This window comes from Eucyclogobius newberryi, unplaced genomic scaffold, assembly GCF_026437365.1.
Source record: "Eucyclogobius newberryi isolate DKJ021-1_F unplaced genomic scaffold, fEucNew1.0.hap1 SCAF_2, whole genome shotgun sequence".
NCBI lineage: Eukaryota > Metazoa > Chordata > Actinopteri > Gobiiformes > Gobiidae > Eucyclogobius > Eucyclogobius newberryi.
Window position 1 is genome coordinate 33,204,267 of NW_027315834.1, and position 24,725 is coordinate 33,228,991.

Below are 24,725 nucleotides of genomic sequence, written 5' to 3' on the forward strand. Positions count from 1 at the left end.
CTATAACGGTCCGAGATTCTCATAATTCTGAAACTTATCATGGATATAGCATTTGACCTGTCCGGTCACAAATCTGTAAACAATTACTATGACAGTAACGATACGATTTGTCACAAGGTGGTGGAAGAAAGACACTGTGGCACTTTGAGATGCTTAAAGTTGGCTGTATCATTAAAGAAAATAAGGATTTGAAGGTTTCCTTCATTTGGGTTCCTGCACATGTGGGGGATTCGCTGGCTAAAAGTTCCCTAAGGCGGCCATCAATTGATGTGACATTTGACTTAAGCAAATTTGAAGTCAAGCCTATTATCAAGAGTCATGTGTATAAACTTTGGCAGAAATGTTGTTGTCGTTGTGATTCTGGACGGCATCTCCATCAAATACAGGGCAGTGTTGGTCCATGCAGAGCCCTGGGCAGGAACGCGGGGGAGGAGGAGGAGGAGGATCTCATGTGCTTTGAACTAAAGAATGGAGTCTATAGAATAAAGTCTGGCGGTAATGTAACACTCGGATGCCAACCGCCATAAAACAACAACAACAACAACAACAACAACAACAACAAGTCTAAGGAATAAAGTCTGGCGGTAATGCAACACTCGGATGTCAACCGCCATAAAACAACAACCTCAACAACAACAACAACAACAACCATACAAGAAGAAGAAATCAGTAATGGGGGGTGAGGGGGGGTAATAAAGTCTAAAGAATAAAGTCTGAAGAATAAGATCTGAAGAATAAAATCTGAAGAATAAAGTCTTAAAGAATAAAATCTGAAGAATAAAGTTGGACGAATAAAGTCTGAATAATAAAGTCTAACAAATAAAGTCTAACAAATAAAGTCTGAAGAATAAAATCTGAAGAATAAAATCTGAAGATTAAAATCTGAAGAATAAAATCTAAAGAATAAAGTCTTAAAGAATAAAGTCTAAAGAATAAGATCTGAAGAATAAAGTTGGACGAATAAAGTCTGAAGAATAAAGTCTGAAGAATAAAGTCTGACGAGTAAAGTCTGAAGTATAGACGGTCTAAACGATAACACTTGGATACCAGCTGCCATAAAACAAAGAAGGAGTCAATAAATTTGCCAACCATAGCAACCGTTACATTTGCACCTTACATACAGTACATTTCTCTGGTCATGAATAGGGCCAGCCTCCCTTTCAGGCGTGGTGTGGGATGGTTTGAATAAGAGAAAGCTGACAGAGTGCACAGGCATTACCTAAAGGTGCAGGCCCATGGCAGACATGTGGGACACAGTGGAAGTCATGGACACCTCAGACAGACCATGGAGCTGGTACTACTTGGCAGACTGTGGACAGTGGCACAGAGTTGAGGTAACACTTACAACTCTAACGATGCTTTTTCATTCAGATTTTGAAGACTGTCTCTCTGTCCCACAGGATGACCCTGACAACCCCCTAATTAGCCAAGACATTGACAACTATTATCTACAGCATTCAAGTAGAGATTTTACATTTTTTTTGTCGGACTCACATCTCTCAAGAATTGATTTTACAGGTTCTCAAATTTAAATTTAATTCAAATTCAGTAGGTAATGACATGATAATCATAACTTTTCTCCCTTCTGCATAGCCATGTTACAAACCGACATAAAAACAGGAAGACAACGAAGAATCCAACGCAGTTTTGATGTAGAGAACAGGTAAATGAACAGGTCTGACATGGTTTCTGTTTCCTGTCAAATGAAAGTGAAACTAATGAAACTGCGTATTACAGGTGCTCCTGCTTCTCTGCTGCTCCTGTCTTCTGGGAACAGATGGATGCCTCTTGCCCTTATCAAGTAGGGCCGAAATATCAATTCTTTGGCTGTTGATTTGACTACATTGTGTCGCGGAGATAATATAGTTGATCCATGCGCGGAGTGCACGTTGCTACCGCGGTGAAGTTGGTTTCACGTTGGACGTTGGATATTCGCCTCCGCAACTAGAGCTAGAGCTTCCTCTGAGTGTGCCCCGCCTGCAGTAGCTCGACGCGGGAGCTGCGCGCTGAAGTGCCGCTTGGTACGCCAGTTAGGGACCGACTCTAAAGTACCGTTTGTTTAAAAATGTGTTATCTTAAAAAATATCAAACGTATTTATATTTTTAAAAAAACAATATTGAGCATGAATCCAATTTGCTAATATTAGATGCAATAGTCCTTTTGGGCTGAAAAATTAACCCTTTGTAGATTTTCAGAGAATTTTTTTCGTCAAAAAACAAGGATTCTTTTCAATAGCTCCTAAGTTAGCAAACCTAGATAGTAAAAGCTAAGTGATTATAGTAGTTGTAGTCTCCATGTATCACGCACACCTTTTACCTTTTCTATTTAACTCTTTGTAGATTTTTAAGGAATATTTTTTGTCAAAAATCAAGGATTCTTTTCAATAGCTCCTAAATCGGGTAACCTAGAAAGTCAACCCCAAGTTATTATAGTAGATTGAGTGTCCAGGTATCACGCACACCTTTTATTTTTTCAATTCAACCCTTGATAGATTTTTAAGGAATATTTTTCGTCAAAAATCAAGGATTCTCTTCAATAGCTCCTAAGTCAGCCAACCTAGATAGTAAACACTAAGTGATTATAGTAGTTTGAGTCTCCAGGTACAACGCACACCTTTTACTTTTTCAAATTAACCCTTTGTAGATTTTTAAGGAATATTTTTCATCAAAAAACAAGGATTCTTTTCAATAGCTCCTAAGTTAGCAAACCTAGATAGTAAAAGCTAAGTGATTATAGTAGTTGTGGTCTCCAGGTATCACGCACACCTTTTACTTTTTCAAATTAACCCTTTGTAGATTTTTAAGGAATATTTTTCGTCAAAAAACAAGGATTCTTTTCAATAGCAAACCTAGATAGTAAATGCTAAGTGATTATAGTAGTTGTAGTCTCCAGGTATAACGCACACCTTTTATTTTTTCAATTTAACCCTTTATAGATTTTTAAGGAATATTTTTCGTCAAAAAACAAGGATTCTTTTCAATAGCTCCTAAGTTAGCAAACCTAGATAGTAAATGCTAAGTGATTATAGTAGTTGTGGTCTCCAGGTATCACGCACAACTTTTACTTTTTCAAATTAACTCTTTGTAGATTTTTAAGGAATATTTTTCGTCAAAAAACAAGGATTCTTTTCAATAGCTCCTAAATCAGCTAGCCTAGATAGTAAACGTTAAGTGATTATAGTAGTTTGAGTCTCCAGGTATCACACACACCTTTTACTTTTTCAAATTAACCCTTTGTAGATTTTTAAGGAATATTTTTTGTCAAAAAAAAAAAGGATTCTTTTCAATAGCTCCTAAGTCAGCTGACCTAGAAAGTCAAACCCAAGTTATTATAGTAGATTGAGTCACCAGGTAACATGCACACCTTTTACTGTTTCAATTTAACCCTTTTTGAATTTTAAGGAATATTTTTCGCCAAAAATCAAGGATTATTTTAGCAGTTAGCAAACACCGTAGAGTTGCTGAACTGACTGATAAATGGTCAAGGAAACGGCCTGTGATACTGGACCCTGGACCACAGAATGTCAGCAGAGCTTTGAGGCCTTAAAAGCCAAGCTCACCACGGCCCCGTGTTGCGGAAACTATTCTATAACAAATGACAGAGAAAATGAGGCAAAATATAACCAAGTTGTCTTGTTCAAAAGTGGTTCTTTATTTTAGCCGTGCACAGCCAAAAAAGCTCTCCCTGACATTTGCCGTTCTGTCCCTCCCTGATCTGACCAGAGCAAACATTGAGTTCAGCTTATTAAGGCACAACAGGTGCCACGTATGCACAAAACCAGTCTAAACATATTGCAGAGAAACACACTCAATGTTCTACCGCATGCGAGACATCCTTGGATCCGCAGCTGTCAGTCTGTTTACCCAGGGATGTCTGCATACAGAGCCATAAGAAGTGTGACCCAGATGTTAAACATATGCTGACCTAAGTTCTATGGCATCAGGCAAAGACATTACATTTTTACACCACAATTCCCCCCTTATGATTAGAATCAAACCCCTGGTTTATTATTAATCATTAGCAAAAAAATGTCAACAATGTATCAATCAATATAAGTAAATCAACAACCTGAAAATCAAAAGAATGTTAAGCACATCATCAAAATTCAGCAGAAGCAAAACTGTCAAAGGAGAAACACTTAACACATGTTCAGAGTATAAACCTTTTGTCCTGGGACTTTAAACCAGTGTCTCAATCCTCACATTACCGCAAAATGAGCACATGTATTTAAAACGCAAACAATGATTAGTTCATCTCCGGTGATTAGGTTAAGTATATGATTAAGAATAGATAAAAAAAATAAAACCAAGTGGTTCTAATCTAATTTTTTTTGTTATATCTGAAACTAATCTACAGGACTCCTCTGCAGATGGAGTCATCATCTGAGTCACTCACATAATCAGGATCACCAGGTGGAGTGATTGTGTCAGGTCCTGTCATTTGAATGGACACAAATTGGGCAGAAACCGTCTTACTAATCATCCTGTGCAAGCATGGGATCACACAGGAGAATAGGATTAAGATCACTACCATAATTATAGCAAAATTGATAAGTCTGTTATGCCAGGAGGACAGAGACCAGTCGAACACCGACGAAGAGTGAGTGTGGGACAGAGTCTCTGACTCCATGAGATCACGGAGCTTAGTCAAATTTGCGAGTCCCTGTTGGATTGCTCCTCCATCCTCATCGTTAGAGGGAATGTATGCACAACAAGCTTGGCGCAGTAAAATGCAGACTCCACCCTTTGAGGCTGTTATCAGATCGAGGACGATGCGATTCTGAAGTGCCACTGCGCGAAGTGCATGCAGCTCTTCTCTCTGTAATTCAATAGTAGCCAGTGTTGTGTTGATAAAGGAAGTAAATCTATAGCTAAGAGTCTCTACACGCAACATCAGTTTAACCCACACCTAGATTTGGGAACAATGCCAATAATACTTTTTCCCCTGTTGTCCAAATTTTGTGGCTTTAAGTGAGTCATGATTCTGCAGAGTGCGAGTGTTACGGTCTAAACTTTGTTCTTTTGGACATATCAAATTAAGCAGAGCAATATGAAGTATCAACCATGTTAAAGCTGCAAACAACAACAACAACAACAACGGGACAAGAAATATGATTCTACAGATCAAAGACCTGTCGGTGCTCCTGTCGATCTTGTTGGAGCTCTTGGGCTCCAGGTGTGGCTCAGGAGCCATGAGGAAAGTGGGAAAGTGGAGACTGTCTGTGTAGATGTGATTACCAAACGCTGCAGAGGAAAGTGGAGCTTTAAACTGCGCTGTGGTTTGGCAAAGTGCCACGTGCTCGGAGCACCCGATCAGACCGCTCTGGTTGTGCGGGTCGAGCCTTACGACCTGCTCTGCCCCCCGCTCTCTCGCACTTGAGATCGTTGCAACTCAAAGGTCCCACGACGTCCTCAGTGGTCGGCCCGTGTGTCTGACCCACAGGTGGACAGACAGCCGCGTTGTCGTTGATCTCCACAGGTGAGCTGAAGATGGCTCTGCAGTGTGATGCGTGAATCCAGGTGCCCCGTTCTGCAACTTTCACTGCAGTGTCGGTGATGAGAAGAACTTGTAGAGGCCCAATCCAACGCTTAGATCTCCAATGCTTGCGCCTCGGCTCTCGGACCAGGATCCAGTCACCTGGTTTGAAGTTGTGGAGGACAGCTTCAGCTGCCTTTGGGAGAGCCGTTTTCACCTGCACAGAAATAGAGAACAACAGTGCATACAATTCTTTACAGGACGCCATGTCCCGGCGTGGTACTCAGAGCTTTGACCACTGCGTTGCTGGAGGCGTGTTTCCATGGAAACGCCTCCACATGCCGGGACTAAGCATCGACAAATCTTTTGGGCATAAATGTTAAAATCTTTGTGAACCAATTTATCATTCCCCCCTTCGATGCAGGTCACGGCCATGTGAAATCAGCACCATCTGCCTGAAAACATATTTAGATAAGCAGACCAACCAAACTTCACCCCTTTTCCACGCCTCAGACTTCTTCCACACAGAGATTTCCTCTGTTGTGGCAAAGCTCTGCATGGCATTGAGAGAATGTGGGATGGATGCTACATGAGACACAAAACATACAGTAAAAATGGTCACAGTCCTATGGTTACTATGGTTACAGATGTGTCTGGGCAGGGGACCTGAGCCCAGCACCTCTCAGTTAGTGCACACTGCAAACCCTACTCGGTTTCCGTCCTGTGTCTGCGTCCCAAGATGCAGAACCATCTAGAAAAAGAATCAAATCAGGGTTAGTGAGCGGCTCCTCCCTCAGTGTGTGGCTCCTCCCTCGGGTCCGGTCAGTGGAAACAACAATGAGATAGAAAGATGAGAAATTTTCTGCAACTGGGTCCAGTTTAGCAGAGAAATAAGCGACAGGTCGTAGGGAGCCCCCATGGTCAAAAGGACAGACGTCATGCAGCCGTTGCGTTCGTGGACAGTCTGTGTGAAAGGTCTAGTTGGGTCGGGTCAGAGTTGGAGGCTGTTGGAGCCTTACAGTTCTGTAAGGCCATTTTCAACTCACAGAAAGCTTTGTCTGCTTCCTCTGTCCAGGTCATTTTGTCATTAGTCCGAAGGCCTTTACTATGAATGAGTGCACTTAAAGGAGACTCCATTACAGAATAATTTGGGATGAATTGTCGACAATATGAACACATTCCCAGGAATGACATCAATTGTTTCTTAGTTATTGGTTTTGGAATATTTTGTATTGTTGCAACACGCTTTGTGGAAATGCTTTTACCATGTTTAGATATCACATGACCCAGGAAGGTGACTTCCTCTTTAACGAATTGTAATTTAGAAAGGCTCGCTTTGTGGCCTTCTGCATGTAAATGTTTGAAAAAAAAACCTCCTTCAGCAGCGTTGCTCTTATCTATGTCTTTGGAAACACAACAAACAGTCTGCAAAGCTAGAGACAAACGCTTTCTCCAAGACTTTGTGGAATGTTAAAACAACGCATCAGAATCAGGCATTTCAACCCAGTCCTCCACAGAAATCTTTAACAAAATCTTGAGTTTCCCCCCAGTTAGCCATAATAGGTTTTGATAATGCTAGATACATATTTGTATTAGACAAATTTAAATTTTCGAGATAGTCTGGGAGTGGCACAGAGACGCCAGAGAAATGATCATCCCAGTAAAAGAAGTCAGTCATTAGTACATCTTCCCCACATTCACACCACAGCATCATTCAGTTCTATGTCTGTGACAAACAAGGAATGTGTTGCAGCTCTCCTACATCTCTAAAGTCAGTGTCATCAGTTTGCTTCACTTTGTTCTGAGCTAAAGAAATCAGTTCAATTGAGGAATTAGGGGTCAATTTCCAGTGAAAATTAGATTTGGGAGCTGTGAGCTCCATAAGGAAATTTGAATCATAATTTAATTATTTGATAGTCGTCACCTTTAATCCATCTGAAGTGGAGATGAGACAAAGACCCAAATGACACATGAGATCTCGTCCAAGAAGATTGACAGGACACGAGTGAGAATATAGAAATTCATGTTTGAATTTTTGACCACTGCTATCAGAGCATGTTAAAGGAGAGGTGTAGTGTTCCTTTTATGTCTCACCAGACGCCGCTAATGAATATGTGTAGCGACCACTTAACTTTTTTTTTTAGTGCAGATTTTTTTACTACAGAACGTGTAGCTCCTGAGTCCACAAGAAAATTTATTTTTTCACCATTAACAATTAAAGAGAACTCTGGAAATTTAGAACTTGATTGAGATAGTAGAAAAAGCTTCAGTTGTAGTCATCTGGACTCAGTTTGAAAAAATAGACGTTTCGACTCTCATCCAAGAGTCATTGTCAATAACAGAATTTAGGTCGATAACTCCGATATTAATACTGTTCTGTGGTAAGACCCGCCCATTGGGAGGAGCCTTCCTGAAGTAGAAAGAGTTGTTTGTTTCAACAGAAACTCCCCCTTGTATCTACCGAGCTAGCCTATTCAGAATCTTAATGGGCTATTAGAAACCTCTTTGTCTTTGTGAGACCCTGGCTCAACCACCCTGAGTACCTGATTAGCATCTGAATGTCCTTTACCTTTCCAGGGGTTCAGAATCCCATTATAAATAACAGGAAGATGAAACCTAAGCCCTCCATTTCTGTTTAAAGAAGGTCTTTCTTTTTTAACAAAAATAGCTTCCTTGACTCCTCTTTCAAACCATCTTTTCTCCCTGCTTAAAACCTTCACCTCACCGTCTTCAAACGAGTGATTAGAGGCTTCAAGATGGAGATGCACGGCGCTCTGAGGTCCTGAACTTGTATTTCTTCTGTGCTGATAAAGCCTCTTGTGTAGAGGCTGTTTCGTCTCACCTATGTACCGTTCTTTACAGCTTTCTTCACTGCATTGGATCGAATAAACTACATTGCTCTGTTTTTGAGTCGGCAACTTGTCCTTTGGGTGAACCAGTTTTTGTCTTAAAGTGTTTCCTGGTTTAAAATAAACAGGGACTTCGTGTTGTCTAAAAATTCTCTGCAGTTTTTCCGACAGGCCAGACACATAAGGGATAGAAACACCCTTCCTTCTCTGTTCAGTTTCCCTTTTGTCCTGCTTCTTGGTTCTCTTCACTCTGTTGAGAGCCCAAGCGGGGTAACCACAGGCTGAGAGGGCATTTCGGACATGTTTTTCCTCTTTCTTCTTGCCCTCTGAGCTGGTGGGCACACCTTGAGCTCTGTGTTGTAAGGTTCTGATCACCCCCAGCTTGTGCTGTAGTGGGTGGTTGGAACCAAAGAGCAGATACTGGTCCGTGTGTGTAGGTTTCCTATATACTTCTATTTGGAGTTTCCCGTCCTCTCCTCTGATCGTGGAACAATCAAGAAAGGCCAAGCGATTCTCCTTAGCGTCTTCTCTTGTAAACCTAATATGTGGGTCCACCGCATTGATGTGATCAGAGAAGGTTTCCAGCTCTTGTTTCTTGATTGTTACAAAAGTATCATCGACATAGCGGAGCCACAGTTTTGGAGCTATGCCTGAGAATGAGGACAGTGCCTTCTTCTCAAAGTGCTCCATGTACAGGTTGGCTCCATGTACAGGTTGGCCACTATGGGAGAGACGGACTTGATTGAGATGTTGTGAGATAAATTTCATTAGGTTTAGCAGCTCGAGCCTCAAGATGAGAGATAGCGTGTGTGAGTAGTGTATCATGCTCGTTACCCTCCTGCAGAGACAAGTGCTCTGGGTGTGTTGTCCCGGCTGCTGTTTCTGCCACGCGCTGAGACCCCCCTTTAGCCCCGTCCAGTCAGTCCGACCCATAATTCCCTCCAGGCCGCTGTTGGTTTAGGTGCTGTGGTGGTGCTGGATATGGCTGCTGCTGTCCTTGATAAGACTGTTGCTGTGGCCCTGACCAGGCCTGTTGCTGTGGCTGTCCTGGATATGGCCCAAAGTAGGCCCCATGCTGTGGTCCAGGACTGTGTGGTCGCAGGTTCTGATGTGGGCAGTCTCGATAGAAATGTCCAAATTTACCACACACGTAGCACGCACCTCTCTGTCCATCCCGTCTTCCACGGCCACGTCTGTGGACATAGTTTTGCTGCTGTTGTTGTCTTGGAGCGGCAACCGTGTTGGAGAAGAGCGTTAGAGTTGCATCATGTTTTTCTTTTTCTTTTGTCTTTTTATCTTTCACCTTCTCTTCTTGTATCATCTCCCATGCATGACGCGCATGGTCAGACAGTACGTCGAGTTTGGGCCGTTTGATGCCGCCCACGTATGAGCCCTTGATTGCTTTGACAATGTTCTTGTGCAGTCCTCCGATTATTGCCTGACAGAGCAATACCTCATATGGACCGCCTGCTTGGTCTTTCAAGTCCTTCATGCCACTTTGTTGGTCAAACACCTGGGTGAGCCTGTGTATGTATTCATCCGGGGACTCGTCTGGCATTTGTACGCATCTGTCAATTGCTGTTAAGTCATACACCAGCGGGAACTCACGGGCGATGGCAGTGGTCAGGGTTGTTATGGCAGCAGTGTATTCCACATTGTCCTCATATATGGGTTTGTCGGCATGCAAGTGATTCTACGGGATACTTGTCTTTATTTTCGCAAAGTCACTCAATGTCATAGCAAAACCCAGAATTTTACGACTTTCCAGTCCGGAGGGACGGTACTCGGCGCAAAACTAGGTGAAATCTTTGGCAAAGGTTTTTCCATCTGTGACTGGATTGGGCAGCGATTTCGCCACAGCCATGACCTCCTCCTTTGACCAGGGCCGGTACACATAAAATTGCCCATCGGGTCCGGCCACTTCAATCATCGGACACGTTAGAAGCTGTCCTGGCGGTGCGTTGCTTCGCAGGGCCCGTGTCGCTGGTTGAAGTACGGGTGGTGCCCTCTCTGGTGTGGGGTGGGTGACGACCTCCAGCATGTCCTCCTCCTCGAGCTTGGACATGGTGATTCTGACTGGACAGGCGTCCAAATCCGGGTCCAGCCGCGCCGCAGAAAGGCAGGTGAGATCTGGGTAAATAGAAGGAACTGACACAGTAATATGTTCAGGTGAGAGTGTCCGTGTGTGTTGTGGTGCGGGTGTCCGTGTGTATGCAGGGGCACATGTGTTTTTGTGCCTTCACCAGCCTGTGTGCTCTGTGCAGTGCTCTGTGCAGTGCTCTGTGCAGGGTGTGGATTGCTCTCTCTCACTCTCACTCTCTTTCACACTCACACCGGTCATCTGTTTGCATAATTTCTTCCTTTCCCGAGTTACGGCCTCAGTTTCCCACAGTTTGATCCATTTCTCGTGCTTCTCCATGTGGACACCGTTTTATTTCCCTCTAATGTCTCTTTTTTTGTTTTTTCTAATTTTGCTTTCAGATTTGCAATTTGATTAGTGCTCAGTGAACCTCCAGTTGGAAATCCAAACTTATTCGCCCACGTTGGCAGGCATTCCAGACACTCCTTCCCATATTTATTTGACATTGCCAGCATGACAGGTGTCTCCGGGATGGACACTTCACTTTTAGATTGATTGGTTCCCATATCAGAGCTCTCTGCAAACTGCACACGTCTGTGCAGAGCGTATGTTTCTTTTCGACGACTCACCACAACTTTTCTCTTTGCTCGGATCCTAGCGCCGACGCTGTCTTCCCAGGCCAATGAGACGGTCCTCTCTCCCAAATGATGAGGAATGAGGCTGAAATCTTGTTATCGTTTCAGGTGGCCAAACACCGGTCACGGCCCGCGAAGACGAGTCATCGGACGAAGGATCCCACTTCTGACACCAAATTGTTGCGGAAACTATTCTATAACAAATGACAGAGAAAATGAGGCAAAATATAACCAAGTTGTCTTGTTCAAAAGTGGTTCTTTATTTTAGCCGTGCACAGCCAAAAAAGCTCTCCCTGACATTTGCCGTTCTGTCCCTCCCTGATCTGACCAGAGCAAACATTGAGTTCAGCTTATTAAGGCACAACAGGTGCCACGTATGCACAAAACCAGTCTAAACATATTGCAGAGAAACACACTCAATGTTCTACCGCATGCGAGACATCCTTGGATCCGCAGCTGTCAGTCTGTTTACCCAGGGATGTCTGCATACAGAGCCATAAGAAGTGTGACCCAGATGTTAAACATATGCTGACCTAAGTTCTATGGCATCAGGCAAAGACATTACATTTTTACACCACACCCGGTACTTTGCCTACGCTGACTTCTCCCTCCCATTCATTCTGGAGGTTGGTGCAAGTCATGCTGGATTGGGGGCAGTGCTCTCCCAAAATGCTGACACTTTGTCTCGCCAGCCTGGCACTTCCTTACAGGAAGTGGCACCGGGAACTTGGGGTACATGTCTGCCTGGGCAGTTAAAACAAGCCCTACAAGGAGTGGTTACACAGGCAACACAGTCCCTTGTGACTTTTCTACCGCAAGTTGCCCCTGCTGACCTCCGCGAGCTTCAGCAGTCTGACCCCGCCATACAGGAGATCCTGACCTTTTGGCAACAAAATCGACAGCCCACTCGTGAAGAGCGACGAGCCCTCTCTTCGACTGCCCTCTTAGTGCTGGCCCAGTGGGACCGCCTGGTAGAGTTAGAGGGGCTGCTGTATCGGCAGGTGTTTCGTCCTGACGGTGGTGGGGCTGTGTATCAACTCCTTCTGCCTAAAGCCTTGGTCCAGAATGTCCTCACCCAGGTCCATCAGGAGCATGGACACCAAGGAATAGTGAGGACTCTGGCCTTGCTGTGTTCCCGGTTCTATTGGCCAGGTATGTCACGGGAGGTAGCCCAATGGTGCCAGGCTTGCGAGAGATGTCAGCATGCAAAGGACAACCAATCGGTTCCTCACGCCTTTATGGGCCAATTACTGGCTTCACAGCCAAACGAAATCCTTGCTATCGACTTTACCCTGTTAGAGCAGACCTCCACTGGTCTGGAAAACGTGCTGGTCATGACTGACGTTTTTAGCAAATACACACTTGTAGTTCGAACCCGCAACAAGCATGCTTCCACTGTGGCGCAAGTCCTGGTCACAGAGTGGTTTGCAAAGTTTGGTGTGCCGGCACGCATACACTCGGACCAGGGACGAAACTTTGAGAGCACTCTCATCCAGCAGTTGTGTAAGCTGTATGAGATTACAAAGTCTCGGATATTGAACTATTGGCTATTGGCATGAGGCCATATTATCTGCCCCGGGAGTTCTCGCATGTGATTTTGATCGTAGTCTATGTGGCCCCGTCTGCCAATGCTGAATATGCTTGTGAAGCACTGCTCTCCTGCACTTGTAGGCTGCAAACACAGCATCCACAGGCTCGCTTCCTCATCTCTGGTAACTTTAACCACGCTTCTCCCTCTTCTGTTCTACCAACATACACCCAGTATGTTACCTGCCCCACCAGAAACAATAGAACATTGGACTTGTTTTTTGCCAACACCAAAGAGGCTTATTCTTCTTCCCCCCTCCCTCCCCTGGGCAGCTCGGACCACAACCTTGTACATCTGAGGCCTGTGTATGAACCCATCATGCGCAGGCAGCCTGTGGTGTCCCGTGTGGTGAGGATGTGGTCTGCTGAGAGCGAGGAGGCTCTGAGGGACTGCTTCAGCACCACTGTCTGGACTGAGCTTTACGGCCATGGGGAGGACATCAACACCATCAGAGAGTGCATCACGGACTACATCAACTTCTGTTTTGAGAACATTGTTCCCTCCCGGATGGTGCGGTGTTTTCCAAACAACAAGCCATGGATTACCCGTGAACTGAAGGCTCTGCTGAAGGAGAAGAAGAGAGCCTTCAGGTCAGAGAACAAGGAGGAGCTGAGGACTGTGCAGAAAAAGCTGAGGAGGAAGATCAGGCAGGCTGAAGCCGGCTACAAGAGGAGGATGGAGGAGCAGCTGCAGCAGAAGAACATTCAGGGAGTGTGGAGAAGCCTGAAAACCATCTCGGGCTTCAAAATCCCCCCTGCCCAGACAGAGGGGGATCTACAGTGGGTGATTGATTTAAATTCTCACTTCTTGAGATTTGATTGGTCACCCGCCCCTCCCCCTGCACAGCTGCATGCTCCCTCTTCCACAGCTGGACAATGCCCTGCATCCATTCCTCTTCATTTCTCCGCCCCGGACCATCAGCTCCCCACTTCGCCTGGACTCACCCATCCCCCCAGCACACAGTCCCCCTGCCAACCACTGACTGTCACAGCAGCACAGGTGAGGAGTGAGCTGAAGAGGATTAAAGTGAGGAAGGCAGCAGGACCTGACGGCATCAGCCCCAGGCTCCTTAAGTCCTGCGCAGATGAACTGTGTGGAGTTATGGAGCATGTCTTCAACATGAGCCTGAAGCTGAGGGTGGTACCACAGGTCTGGAAGACCTCCTGTCTGGTACCTGTGCCCAAGACACCGCGCGCCAAAGACCTCAACAGCTTCAGGCCGGTGGCTCTCACGTCCCACCTGATGAAGACACTGGAGCGGCTGGTCCTGGACCACCTCCGCTCCACCGTGAGCTCAGTCATGGACCCGCTGCAGTTTGCATACCGGCCTGGCATTGGAGTGGAGGACGCCATCATCTCCCTGCTGCATCGCTCTCTCTCTCACCTGGAAAAGCCTGGCAACTCTGTGAGGATCCTGTTCTTCGATCTTTCCAGCCCCTTCAACACCATCAGCTCCTGAGGGACAAGCTGGAGACTGCTGGTGTGGAGTATGACCTGGCAGAGTGGATCCTGGACTACCTCACGGACCAACCCTAGTTTGTGAGAGCACGGGACTGTGTGTCTGACACTCGGACCTGCAGTGTGGGGGCGCCCCAGGGCACTGTCCTCGCGCCCTTTCTCTTCACCCTTTACACTGCAGACTTCAGACACGACACTGCAGAAGTTCTCTGATGACTCTGCCATCATCGGAATCATCACGGACGACGATGATGCAGAGTACAGGGGACTGGCGCAGTACTTTGTGGACTGGTGTCAGCGGAACCACCTCCTCATCAACGCGGGGAAGACCAAGGAGATGGTGGTGGATTTCCGCAGACGCCACCCCACTGCCCCCTCACCAGTGAACATCCAGGGAAGGGACATTGAGAGAGTGGACTCATACAAGTACCTGGGTGTTCATCTGAACCACAAACTAGACTGGACTCATAACACAGACGCACTGTACAGGAAGACCCAGAGTCGGCTCTACCTCCTGAGGAGACTCAGGTCTTTTGGAGTGACAGGGCCACTCCTGAAGACCTTCTACGACTCTGGTGGCATCAGCCCTCCTGTACAGTGTGGCCTGCTGGAGCAGCAGCATCGCAGAGAGGGAGAGGAGGAGGCTGGACAAAGTCATCAAGAAGTCCAGCTCCGTCCTGGGCTGCGCTCTGGACTCGGTGCAGGAGGTGGGGGACAGAAGGGTCCTGGCTGGATTCACATCTATGCTTGACCATGAGTGTCACCCCCTGCAGTCCGCTCTGGAGAGCAGCTTCAGTGAGAGACTGATCCACCCTCGCTGTGTGAAGGAAAGGTTTTGCAGGTCTTTCCTTCCTGCTGCTATCAGACTTTATAACAAACACTGTTAGTCCTGAACACTCGCAATACTGACTTAACAATGTGCAATTCCGTCATATGTGCAATATGTGCCGTCGTGACACATATTCATGTGCAATTACTGTCGTGATCACATGCAATGGTATTTATGTATCTATTTATTTATTTATATCTTTATTATTTTTCCCCTCCATCCCTTGTTGGGTAATGGGAGTTTTTGTCTATGGGAGTTTTTGTTTATAAGAGATCTTCTACTGAAAGTGTTTTTCAAACTTCCTATAAGTGATCTGTTCTTTTCTTCTGTGTCTACCTCTGTATCTACCTGCATTGCATCAATGAAATTTCCCCATGTGGGACAATAAAGGAATATCTTATCTTGTCTTATCTTACTCCGTACCACCCAGCAGGAAATGGGCAGTGTGAGCGGTTCAATCGAAAACTTCACAATATGTTGCGTGCTCTTCCTGCATCCCATAAGAGGGACTGGAGTGGTTGCTTACCACAGGTGCTCTACGCACATAACACCACTTCTCACCAGTCCACTGGTGAGTCTCCATTCTTCCTGATGTTTGGACAAGAACCACGTCTGCCTATTGATTTCTTGTTGGGTAGGGTGCAAGACCCTGTGGGAGGGGGGGAGTGTGCATGAGTGGGTGTTACGACCACCTGGCTCAACGGCAGCCAAACAAAGAGGGGAGTCCACACAGCACTCACAATAATTAATAGTATATTTTTATTATAAACAATCAGGCCCTGACAAAAGAAACTAATGTATCTGTGTAGATGGCAACTAACTAAGTGTAGTGTGATATGTATCTGCTCTCACCAGGCTCCCTTATATCCAGGCTGGCTCCACTCAAGCCAAACGATCCTAAGGTGTGTTAGGAGGGACCTGCAGTGGAGAGAATCACCTGGCAACCAGGAGAGGGTGCTGACTCCCACTGCCCAGGGAGCTGACACCCCTACAGAACCCCTAGGTTCGTAACAGTGGGTGAAAAGAGCACCAGACGCGTCATCAGGTGGCTTTCAACGGGGCAAGAGAAAGATTGCGTCTGGCGGCCTCACGCAGAAAGGCAAATCATGACCAACGGGTCAGAGATGTGCCATTTAAGGAAGGCCAGCTGGCGCTACTTCGCGATTACAGTGCTAGGGGTTGTCGGAAGACCCAAGACCTGTGGGGTCCTCAACCTATGTTGTCCTGCAAGCCCCAAGGGAAGATGGTGTGGTGTACACAGTGGATCCTGTGGATCAACAAACCAAGGTAAAAAGGGTCCACCGATCCCTGTTGAAGGCCCTGCTTTGCAGTGACTCCCCTGCCACTGTCCCTGGTGTGAATCCTCCGGATGCACCTGTAGCACCAATCGTAGAAGATGAACAGTCATTTGAGGATGATTTGTTTTTTCAGCTGCCGGTGCGGCAGCCAACAGTTGTGCCCCAAAACTCCTCCCACGTCCCAGGTACACGTGCGTTGTACCTGGAGACTCAAACTACTATAATCACTTAGCATGTACTATCTAGGTTTGCTATTGAAAAGAATCCTTGTTTTTTGACGAAAAATATTCCTTAAATATCTACAAAGGGTTAATTTGAAAAAGTAAAAGGTGTGCGTGATACCTGGAGACTCAAACTACTATAATCACTTAGCGTTTACTATCTAGGCTAGCTGATTTAGGAGCTATTGAAAAGAATCCTTGTTTTTTGATGAAAAATATTCCTTAAAAATCTACAAAGGGTTAATTTGAAAAAGTAAAAGGTGTGCGTGATACCTGGAGACTCAAACTACTATAATCACTTAGCGTTTACTATCTAGGCTAGCTGATTTAGGAGCTATTGAAAAGAATCCTTGTTTTTTGACGAAAAATATTCCTTAAAAATCTACAAAGAGTTAATTTGAAAAAGTAAAAGGTGTGCGTGATACCTGGAGACCACAACTACTATAATCACTTAGCGTTTACTATCTAGGTTTGCTAACTTAGGAGCTATTGAAAAGAATCCTTGATTTTTGACGAAAAATCCATCCATCCATCCATCTTCTGCCGCTTTATCCGGGGCCGGGTCGCGGGGGCAGCAGTCTGAGCAGGGACTCCCAGACTTCCTTCTCCCCAGACACTTCCTCTAACTCCTCCGGGGGGATCCCGAGGCGTTCCCAGGCCAGCCGAGAGACATAGTCTCTCCAGCGTGTCCTGGGTCTTCCCCGGGGCCTCTTCCCGGTGGGACATGCCTGAAACACCTCCCGAGGGAGGCGCCCAGGAGGCATCCGGAACAGATGCCCGAGCCACCTCAGCTGGCTCCTCTCGACGTGGAGGAGCAGCGGCTCTACTCCGAGCTCCCCCCGTGTGGCCGAGCTCCTCACCTTATCTCTAAGGGAGCGCCCAGCCACCCGGCGGAGGAAACTCATTTCGACCGCTTGTATCCGCGATCTTGTTCTTTCGGTCACTACCCAAAGCTCATGACCATAGGTGAGGGTAGGAACGTAGACCGACCGGTAAATAGAGAGCTTTGCCTTTCGGCTCAGCTCCCTCTTTACCACAACGGTCCGATGCAGCGACTGCATCACTGCAGCCGCTGCACCGATCCGCCTGTCGATCTCACGCTCCATCCTTCCCTCACTCGTGAACAAGACCCCGAGATACTTGAACTCCTCCACTTGGGGCAAGGACACCCCACCCACCTGGAGAGGGCAAGCCACCTTTTTCCGGTCGAGAACCATGGCCTCGGATTTGGAGGTGCTGATTCTCATCCCAGCCGCTTCACACTCGGCTGCAAACCGTCCCAGTGCATGTTGCAGGTCCGGGTTTGATGGAGCCATCAGGACAACATCGTCTGCAAACAGCAGAGATGAGATCCTGTGGTCCCCAAACCGGACCCCCTCCGACCCCTGACTGCGCCTAGAAATTCTGTCCATAAAAATTATGAACAGAACCGGTGACACAGGGCAGCCCTGGCGGAGTCCAACATGCACTGGGAACAGGTCTGACTTACTGCCGGCAATGCGAACACAGCTCCTGCTCCGGTCATACAGGGACCGGACAGCCCTGAGCAAAGGGCCCCGGACCCCGTACTCCCGGAGCACCCCCCAAAGGACACCCCGAGGGACACGGTCAAAAGCCTTCTCCAGATCCACAAAGCACATGTGGACTGGTTGGGCAAACTCCCATGAACCCTCGAGCACCCGATGGAGGGTATAGAGCTGGTCCAGTGTTCCACGACCGGGACGAAAACCACTCTGTTCCTCCTGAATCCGAGGTTCGACTATCGGTCGGATTCTCCTCTCCAGTACCTTGGAATAGACCTTACCCGGGAGGCTGAGGAGTGTGATCCCTCTGTAGTTGGAACACACCCTCCGGTCCCCCTTCTTGAACAGAGGGACCACCACCCCGGTCTGCCAGTCCAGAGGCACGGTCCCCGAACGCCACGCGATGTTGCAGAGACGTGTCAACCAAGACAGTCCTACAACATCCAGATACTTTAGGTACTCAGGGCGGATCTCATCCACCCCCGGAGCCCTGCCACCGAGGAGTTTGCGGACAACCTCAGTGACTTCAGCTTGGGTGATGGATGAGCCAGCCTCCGAGTCCCCGGTCTCTACTTCCTCTTCAGAAGACGTGACTGAGGGATTAAGGAGATCCTCAAAGTATTCCTTCCACCGTCCGACGACATCCCCAGTCGAGGTCAGCAGGCCTCCACCCGCACCGTAAACGGTGTTTGTGAGACACTGCTTCCCCTTCCTGAGGCGCCGGACGGTTTGCCAGAATTTCTTTGGTGCCGACCGATAGTCCTCCTCCATGGCCTCCCCGAACTCCTCCCAGGCCCGGGTTTTTGCCTCTGCGACAGCACGAGCCGCGGCTCGCTTGGCCTGCCGATACCCGTCGATGACCTCCGGAGACCTACAAGCCAGAGTGGCCTGATAGGCCTCCTTCTTTAGTCTGACGGCATCCCTTACTTCCGGTGTCCACCACCGGGTTCGGGGGTTGCCGCCACGACAGGCACCGGAGACCTTGCGACCACAGCTCCGAGCAGCCGCATCAACAATGGAGGCGGAGAACATGGTCCACTCGGACTCAATGTCCCCAGCCTCCCCCGGGACATGGGAGAAGCTCTCCCGGAGGTGCGAGTTGAATACCCTACTGACAGAGGGCTCCACTAGACGTTCCCAACAGACCCTCACAATGCGCTTGGGTCTGCCAAGTCTGTCCGGCTTCCTCCTCCGCCAGCGGATCCAACTCACCACCAGGTGGTGATCGGTTGACAACTCTGCCCCTCTCTTCACCCGAGTGTCCAAGACACGCGGCCGGAGGTCTGATGACACGACAACTAAGTCGATCATTGACCTCCGGCCTAGGGTGTCCTGGTGCCACGTGCACTGATGGACACCCTTGTGCTTGAACATGGTGTTCGTTATGGACAATCCGTGGCTAGCACAGAAGTCCAATAACTGAACACCGCTCGGGTTCAGATCGGGGAAGCCGTTCTTCCCGATCACCCCTCTCCAGGTGTCACTGTCATTGCCCACGTGGGCGTTGAAGTCCCCCAGTAGAACAACGGAGTCCCCGGTCGGTGCACTGTCCAGTACCCCTCCCAAGGACTCCAAGAAGGCCGGGTACTCTGCACTGCTGTTCGGCCCGTAGGCCGCCACAACAGTGAGAGACCTGTCCCCCACCCGAAGGCGGAGGGACGCGACCCTCTCGTTCACCGGGGTAAACTCCAACACGTGGCGGCTGAGCTGAGGGGCTATCAGCAAGCCCACACCAGCCCGCCGCCTCTCCCCGCGGGCAACACCAGAGAAGTGGAGCGTCCAGCCCCTCTCGAGGAGATGGGTTCCAGAGCCCAAACTGTGCGTGGAGGTGAGGCCGACTATATCTAGTCGGTATCGCTCAACCCCCCGCACAAGCTCAGGCTCTTTCTCCCCCAGCGAGGTGACATTCCATGTCCCCAGAGTTAGTCTCTGTGTCTGGAGATCTGGTCGCCGAGGCCCCTGCCGTCGACTGCCGCCCAGATCTCTCTGCACCGGCCCCTTATGGATCCTCCTGCGGGTGGTGGGCCCACGGGAGGGCGGCCCCACGTCGCTCTTTCGGGCTGTGCCCGGCCGGGCCCCGTGGGGTAAGACCCGGCCACCAGGCGCTCGCCATGGAGCACCCATCCCAGGCCTGGCTCCAGGATGGGGCCCCGGTGACGCCGATCCGGGCGACGTGAACTGCCTTGATTGTGTCGTCGTCATAAGAGGCTTCTGAACCGATCTTTGTCTGACCCGTCACCTAGGACCTGTTTGCCTTGGGAGACCCTACCAGGGGCATGAAGCCCCCGACAACATAGCTCCCGGGATCATTCGGGCACTCAAACCCCTCCACCACGTTAAGGTGTCGGCTCAAGGAGGAGTTTGACGAAAAAATATTCCTTAAAAATCTACAAAGAGTTAATTTGAAAAAGCAAAAGGTGTGCGTGATACCTGGAGACCACAACTACTATAATAACTTGGGTTTGACTTTCGAGGTCAACTGACTTAGGAGCTATTGAAAAGAATCCTTGATTTTTGACCAAAAAAAAATCTTTAAAAATCTATAAAGGGTTAATTTGAAAAAGTAAAAGGTGTGCGTGATACCTGGAAACTCAAACTATTATAATCACTTAGCGTTTACTATCTAGGCTAGCTGACTTAGGAGCTATTGATAAGAATCCTAGATTTTTGACAAAAAATATTCCTTAAAAATCTACAAAGGGTTAATTTTTCAACCCAAAAGGACTATTGCATCTAATATTAGCAAATTGGATTCATGCTCAATATTGTTTTGTTTTTTAAATTTAAATACGTTTGATGTTTTTAAGATAACACATTTTTAAACAAACGGTACTTTAGAGTCGGTCCCTAACTGGCGTACCAAGCGGCACTTCAGCGTGCAGCTCCCCGCGTCGAGCTACTGCAGGCGGGGCACACTCAGAGGAAGCTCTCGCTCTAGTTGCGGAGGCGAATATCCAATGTCCAACGTGAAACTAACTTCACCGCGGTCAGTTGCTCCACTCTGACCAGAACACATGTAGTAGAAATAAGTATATGAAGTCAAGCCTGTTCATTTTTAAGAGTCATGTGGATAAACTTGTGATACTGGACCTCATCTGTATGAGATACAAAGTAGTGTTGCAGATCCAAGGGCAGGAACACGGGGGAAGAAAGGGCCTTTACTCACATGAGAATGGACCACACTGGACTCAATAGGTCACTGAATACAACAGGCAAACTGGTCCTCCTGGTTTATGTAATCACTGTCACGAGCCAGAAACTGTTGAGCATGGGCTGATTCACTGTACAGCACATGCAAGAGAGAGAACTGAATTAGTTTCCATTGATCTCCACACTCAATCCAGTAGATGGGGGTAAATATACATTTCAGTTGGCTGTTAAAAGTAGGGAGTGTCTACAGAGCCGCGGCGCGCGGCCGAAACTGCTAGGCTATTTTGTGCCGCGGCTCCTGAAACTGCTGGGCTATTTGACCGCGCCGGGTTAAGGTTAAGGTTAGGGTTAGGGTTAGGGTTAGGGTTAGGGTTAGGGTTAGGGTTAAGGTTAGGGTTAAGGTTAAGGTTAAGGTTAGGGTTAGGGTTAAGGTTAAGGTTAAGGTTAAGGTTAAGGTTAGGGTTAAGGTTAAGGTTAGGGTTAAGGTTAGGGTTAAAGGTGGTATGGACGATTTTTTTCAGCAATTTTTTTTTTATCATATTTCCTCGTGGCGTGGATAAATCATTTGTCCTGCCACGTATCAATCATAAAACGCACCTACCGCTCACCTGCAGCCGCGTCAGGCTCGTCCCCACGTTTCTGCGTGCCTAAGCGCATGGATCTATCATAATATAGTTCCCTCAGTGTACGGGGCAAAATGAAGACGGAGAAAGACAGTTCGAGCTGACACAGAAGTGGACAGAAATCTACGGGAGACGAGCGATGCGATGCGCTCCGTCGCGCTAATAAACAAACGCACGTGTGTGTTGTATCAGTCCGCACGGGGGAGTGCGCATGCGCACTTCCGCCTGCGTTCTCAAATCGCCGAAAAATCGTCTATACCGCCTTGTGTTAGGGTTAAGGTTAAGGTTAGGGTTAGGGTTAGGGTTAAGGTTAGCGTTAGGGTTAAGGTTAAGTTAAGGTTAGGGTTAGGGTTAGGGTTAAGGTTAAGGTTAGGGTTAGGGTTAGGGTTAGGGTTAAGGTTAGGGTTAGGGTTAGGGTTAAGGTTAGGGTTAGGGTTAGGGTTAGGGTTAAGGTTAGGGTTAAGGTTAGGGTTAGGGTTAGGGTTAGGGTTAAGGTTAGGGTTAGGGTTAGGGTTAAGGTTAGGGTTAAGGTTAAGGTTAAGGTTAGGGTTAGGGTTAGGGTTAGCCATGAGGCTATATGGCCGTGCCGCGGCTCCTGAAACTGCTGGACTATTTCACTGCGCCGCGGCTCTGTAGACACGGCTAAAAGTAACTCAACAAAAATAACACATACAGACGTCAGGCCTACACCATGGATCTATTATAATAATATGGCCAACACCGTGGATCTATTATAATATGGCCAACACCGTGGATCTATTATAATATGGCCAACACCGTGGATCTATTATAATATGGCCAACACCGTGGATCTATAATAATATGGCCAACACCGTGGATCTATTATAATATGGCCAACACCGTGGATCTATAATAATATGGCCAACACCGTGGATCTATTATAATATGGCCTACACCATGGATCTATTATAATAATATGGCCAACACCGTGGATCTATTATAATAATATGGCCAACACGTGGATCTATAATAATATGGCCTACACCGTGGATCTATTATAATATGGCCAACACTGTGGATCTATAATAATATGGCCAACACCGTGGATCTATTATAATATGGCCAACACTGTGGATCTATAATAATATGGCCAACACCGTGGATCTATTATAATATGGCCAACACTGTGGATCTATAATAATATGGCCAACACCGTGGATCTATTATAATATGGCCTACACCGTGGATCTATTATAATATGGCCTACACCGTGGATCTATAATAATATGGCCAACACTGTGGATCTATTATAATATGGCCTACACCGTGGATCTATTATAATATGGCCAACACTGTGGATCTATTATAATATGGCCAACACTGTGGATCTATTATAATATGGCCTACATCAGCACTAGCACCAGTTCATGTCTGTCACCAAAAGAGCCAGTTACACAATAAAAGGCCCTGAACTGTTGAGTGTTGAGATTCATGTATATATACTATTTACTATGTATATAACTATTTTAATTTTATTTTTTACAGTTAATGCCCTTGAATTATTCCTCTGCAGAGTATCTAACTGTAGCAAACTACATGAAGCGCGATGGTCTGCTGGACAGACCCATTGTTTCCATTTGTAGGATACAGAATCAGGACTTGTGGGAATTTTACTGCAGGTAGGACACCAAAAATATAAAAAAATATTGCTTGTTAAAATGTGACAAATATTGACTATTCTGTGTTTGTGGTACAGAAAGAAAAAGCAGTTGATGAGGATCCATGGTGACAAAGACGTTAAGGAGATGCGGCTCTTTCACGGAACCAAAAAGCACAATGTTCACTCTATTTGCAAGTACAACTTTGACTTAACCTTGGCTGGATCTCACGGGCATGTATTTGGAAAAGGTAATGAAACGCTATATTCAATGTATTTTATACTCAGCCATTTGAGGTTTTTCCTTTTTCAGGAATATACTTTGCAAAACATGCTGCATATGCTGACAAGTACAGTCACAGCTGTTTGGACGCATTGCCTCTGTTTGGGGGGAAACCATTCCCCACGACAGATAAAAAAACCAAAGTGATATTTCTGGCACGAGTCCTGGTTGGAAAATCTACACTGGGAGACAAGAAGTTGACAAAACCTGATGGAGTTGAAGGGGAGCGTTGCCACGACAGCTGTGTAGATCATATAGTGTCTCCCAAAATGTATGTGATTTTCGACTGTAATCAAATATATCCAGAGTATTTAATTGAATATACATGACGCATGGTGATACTGATGATTTTATGTTTTATTTAATAGTAGGCCTATCACTGCTTGTACATGACTACAATTGTCACTAGAGGTCACTGCTTACAAATTAAGCCCTTTGGCAAATTTGATTTGTCCAACATCTATGCATTATTTAAAATATAAATACATTCTACAGTTATATTACTTAGATTACTAATGGTTCCAAGCTGTTTTGAATTAACAGTCAATTTCAAGCATAAATTTTAGATTTATTTGAAAAAAGTCCAGTATCCTGTACAAAAAGCCACATGTGTCACACCTACAATTATCTATAACTTAACACAACATTACAACAAATTATACAACCATGGTAACAAAACTGTCACTAAGTAGAGAGAAATGAATGCTCTCAAAACTAATCAGGCGTACAAGAACGAGACATAATGCACAGTGTAAGTTTGCCCAAACAAAATAAATTAACTTAAATCACATAAAAAGGGAAAATCTTTGACACATCAAAACATAGGTGAAAATAGTTCTTGGTTGACATCACAGAGACTCAACACAAGTTTTGGCACAGCTGAGAAGTCCAAGGACATTGCTATACGTTTTACAATGCCTTGTATCGGATTGGTGAGCTGAGAGGTGAGGCAAATTTGTGAGATGAGAGGTGAGGCAAATTTGCAAACTAACCCAACAATGAATTCAAACGTATATCACCTGTAATTGTGTTTAATTCACGCTGCATCACTGGTCTCATCTTATTTATCCACTTTTTTTTTTTTTTTTTTAATGT

At 46.5% G+C, this 24,725-nt stretch overlaps 1 protein-coding gene across 1 annotated transcript; it reads left to right on the forward strand.

The window, feature by feature from the left end:
• The first annotated feature begins 1,227 nt into the window (after window positions 1-1,227).
• On the forward strand, window positions 1,228-23,959 carry LOC140367581 (protein mono-ADP-ribosyltransferase PARP11-like). The gene is made up of 7 exons (XM_072454113.1): window positions 1,228-1,334; window positions 1,401-1,518; window positions 1,594-1,663; window positions 1,738-1,801; window positions 23,236-23,369; window positions 23,447-23,598; window positions 23,661-23,959. Exons 1-7 carry the CDS (start codon window positions 1,236-1,238, stop codon window positions 23,957-23,959), a joined length of 936 nt encoding a protein of 311 aa, XP_072310214.1. The 5' UTR covers window positions 1,228-1,235.
• The last annotated feature ends 766 nt before the right edge of the window (window positions 23,960-24,725 follow it).

Coding starts and splice junctions, on each gene's coding strand:
- LOC140367581 (XM_072454113.1), top strand. CDS start 1,236: ATGGCAGACATGTGGGACACAGTGGAAGTCATGGACACCTCAGACAGA. Junction 1,335..1,400: donor GACAGTGGCACAGAGTTGAG/GTAACACTTACA, acceptor TCTGTCCCACAG/GATGACCCTGACAACCCCCT. Junction 1,802..23,235: donor ATGCCTCTTGCCCTTATCAA/GTAGGGCCGAAA, acceptor TATTTTTTACAG/TTAATGCCCTTGAATTATTC.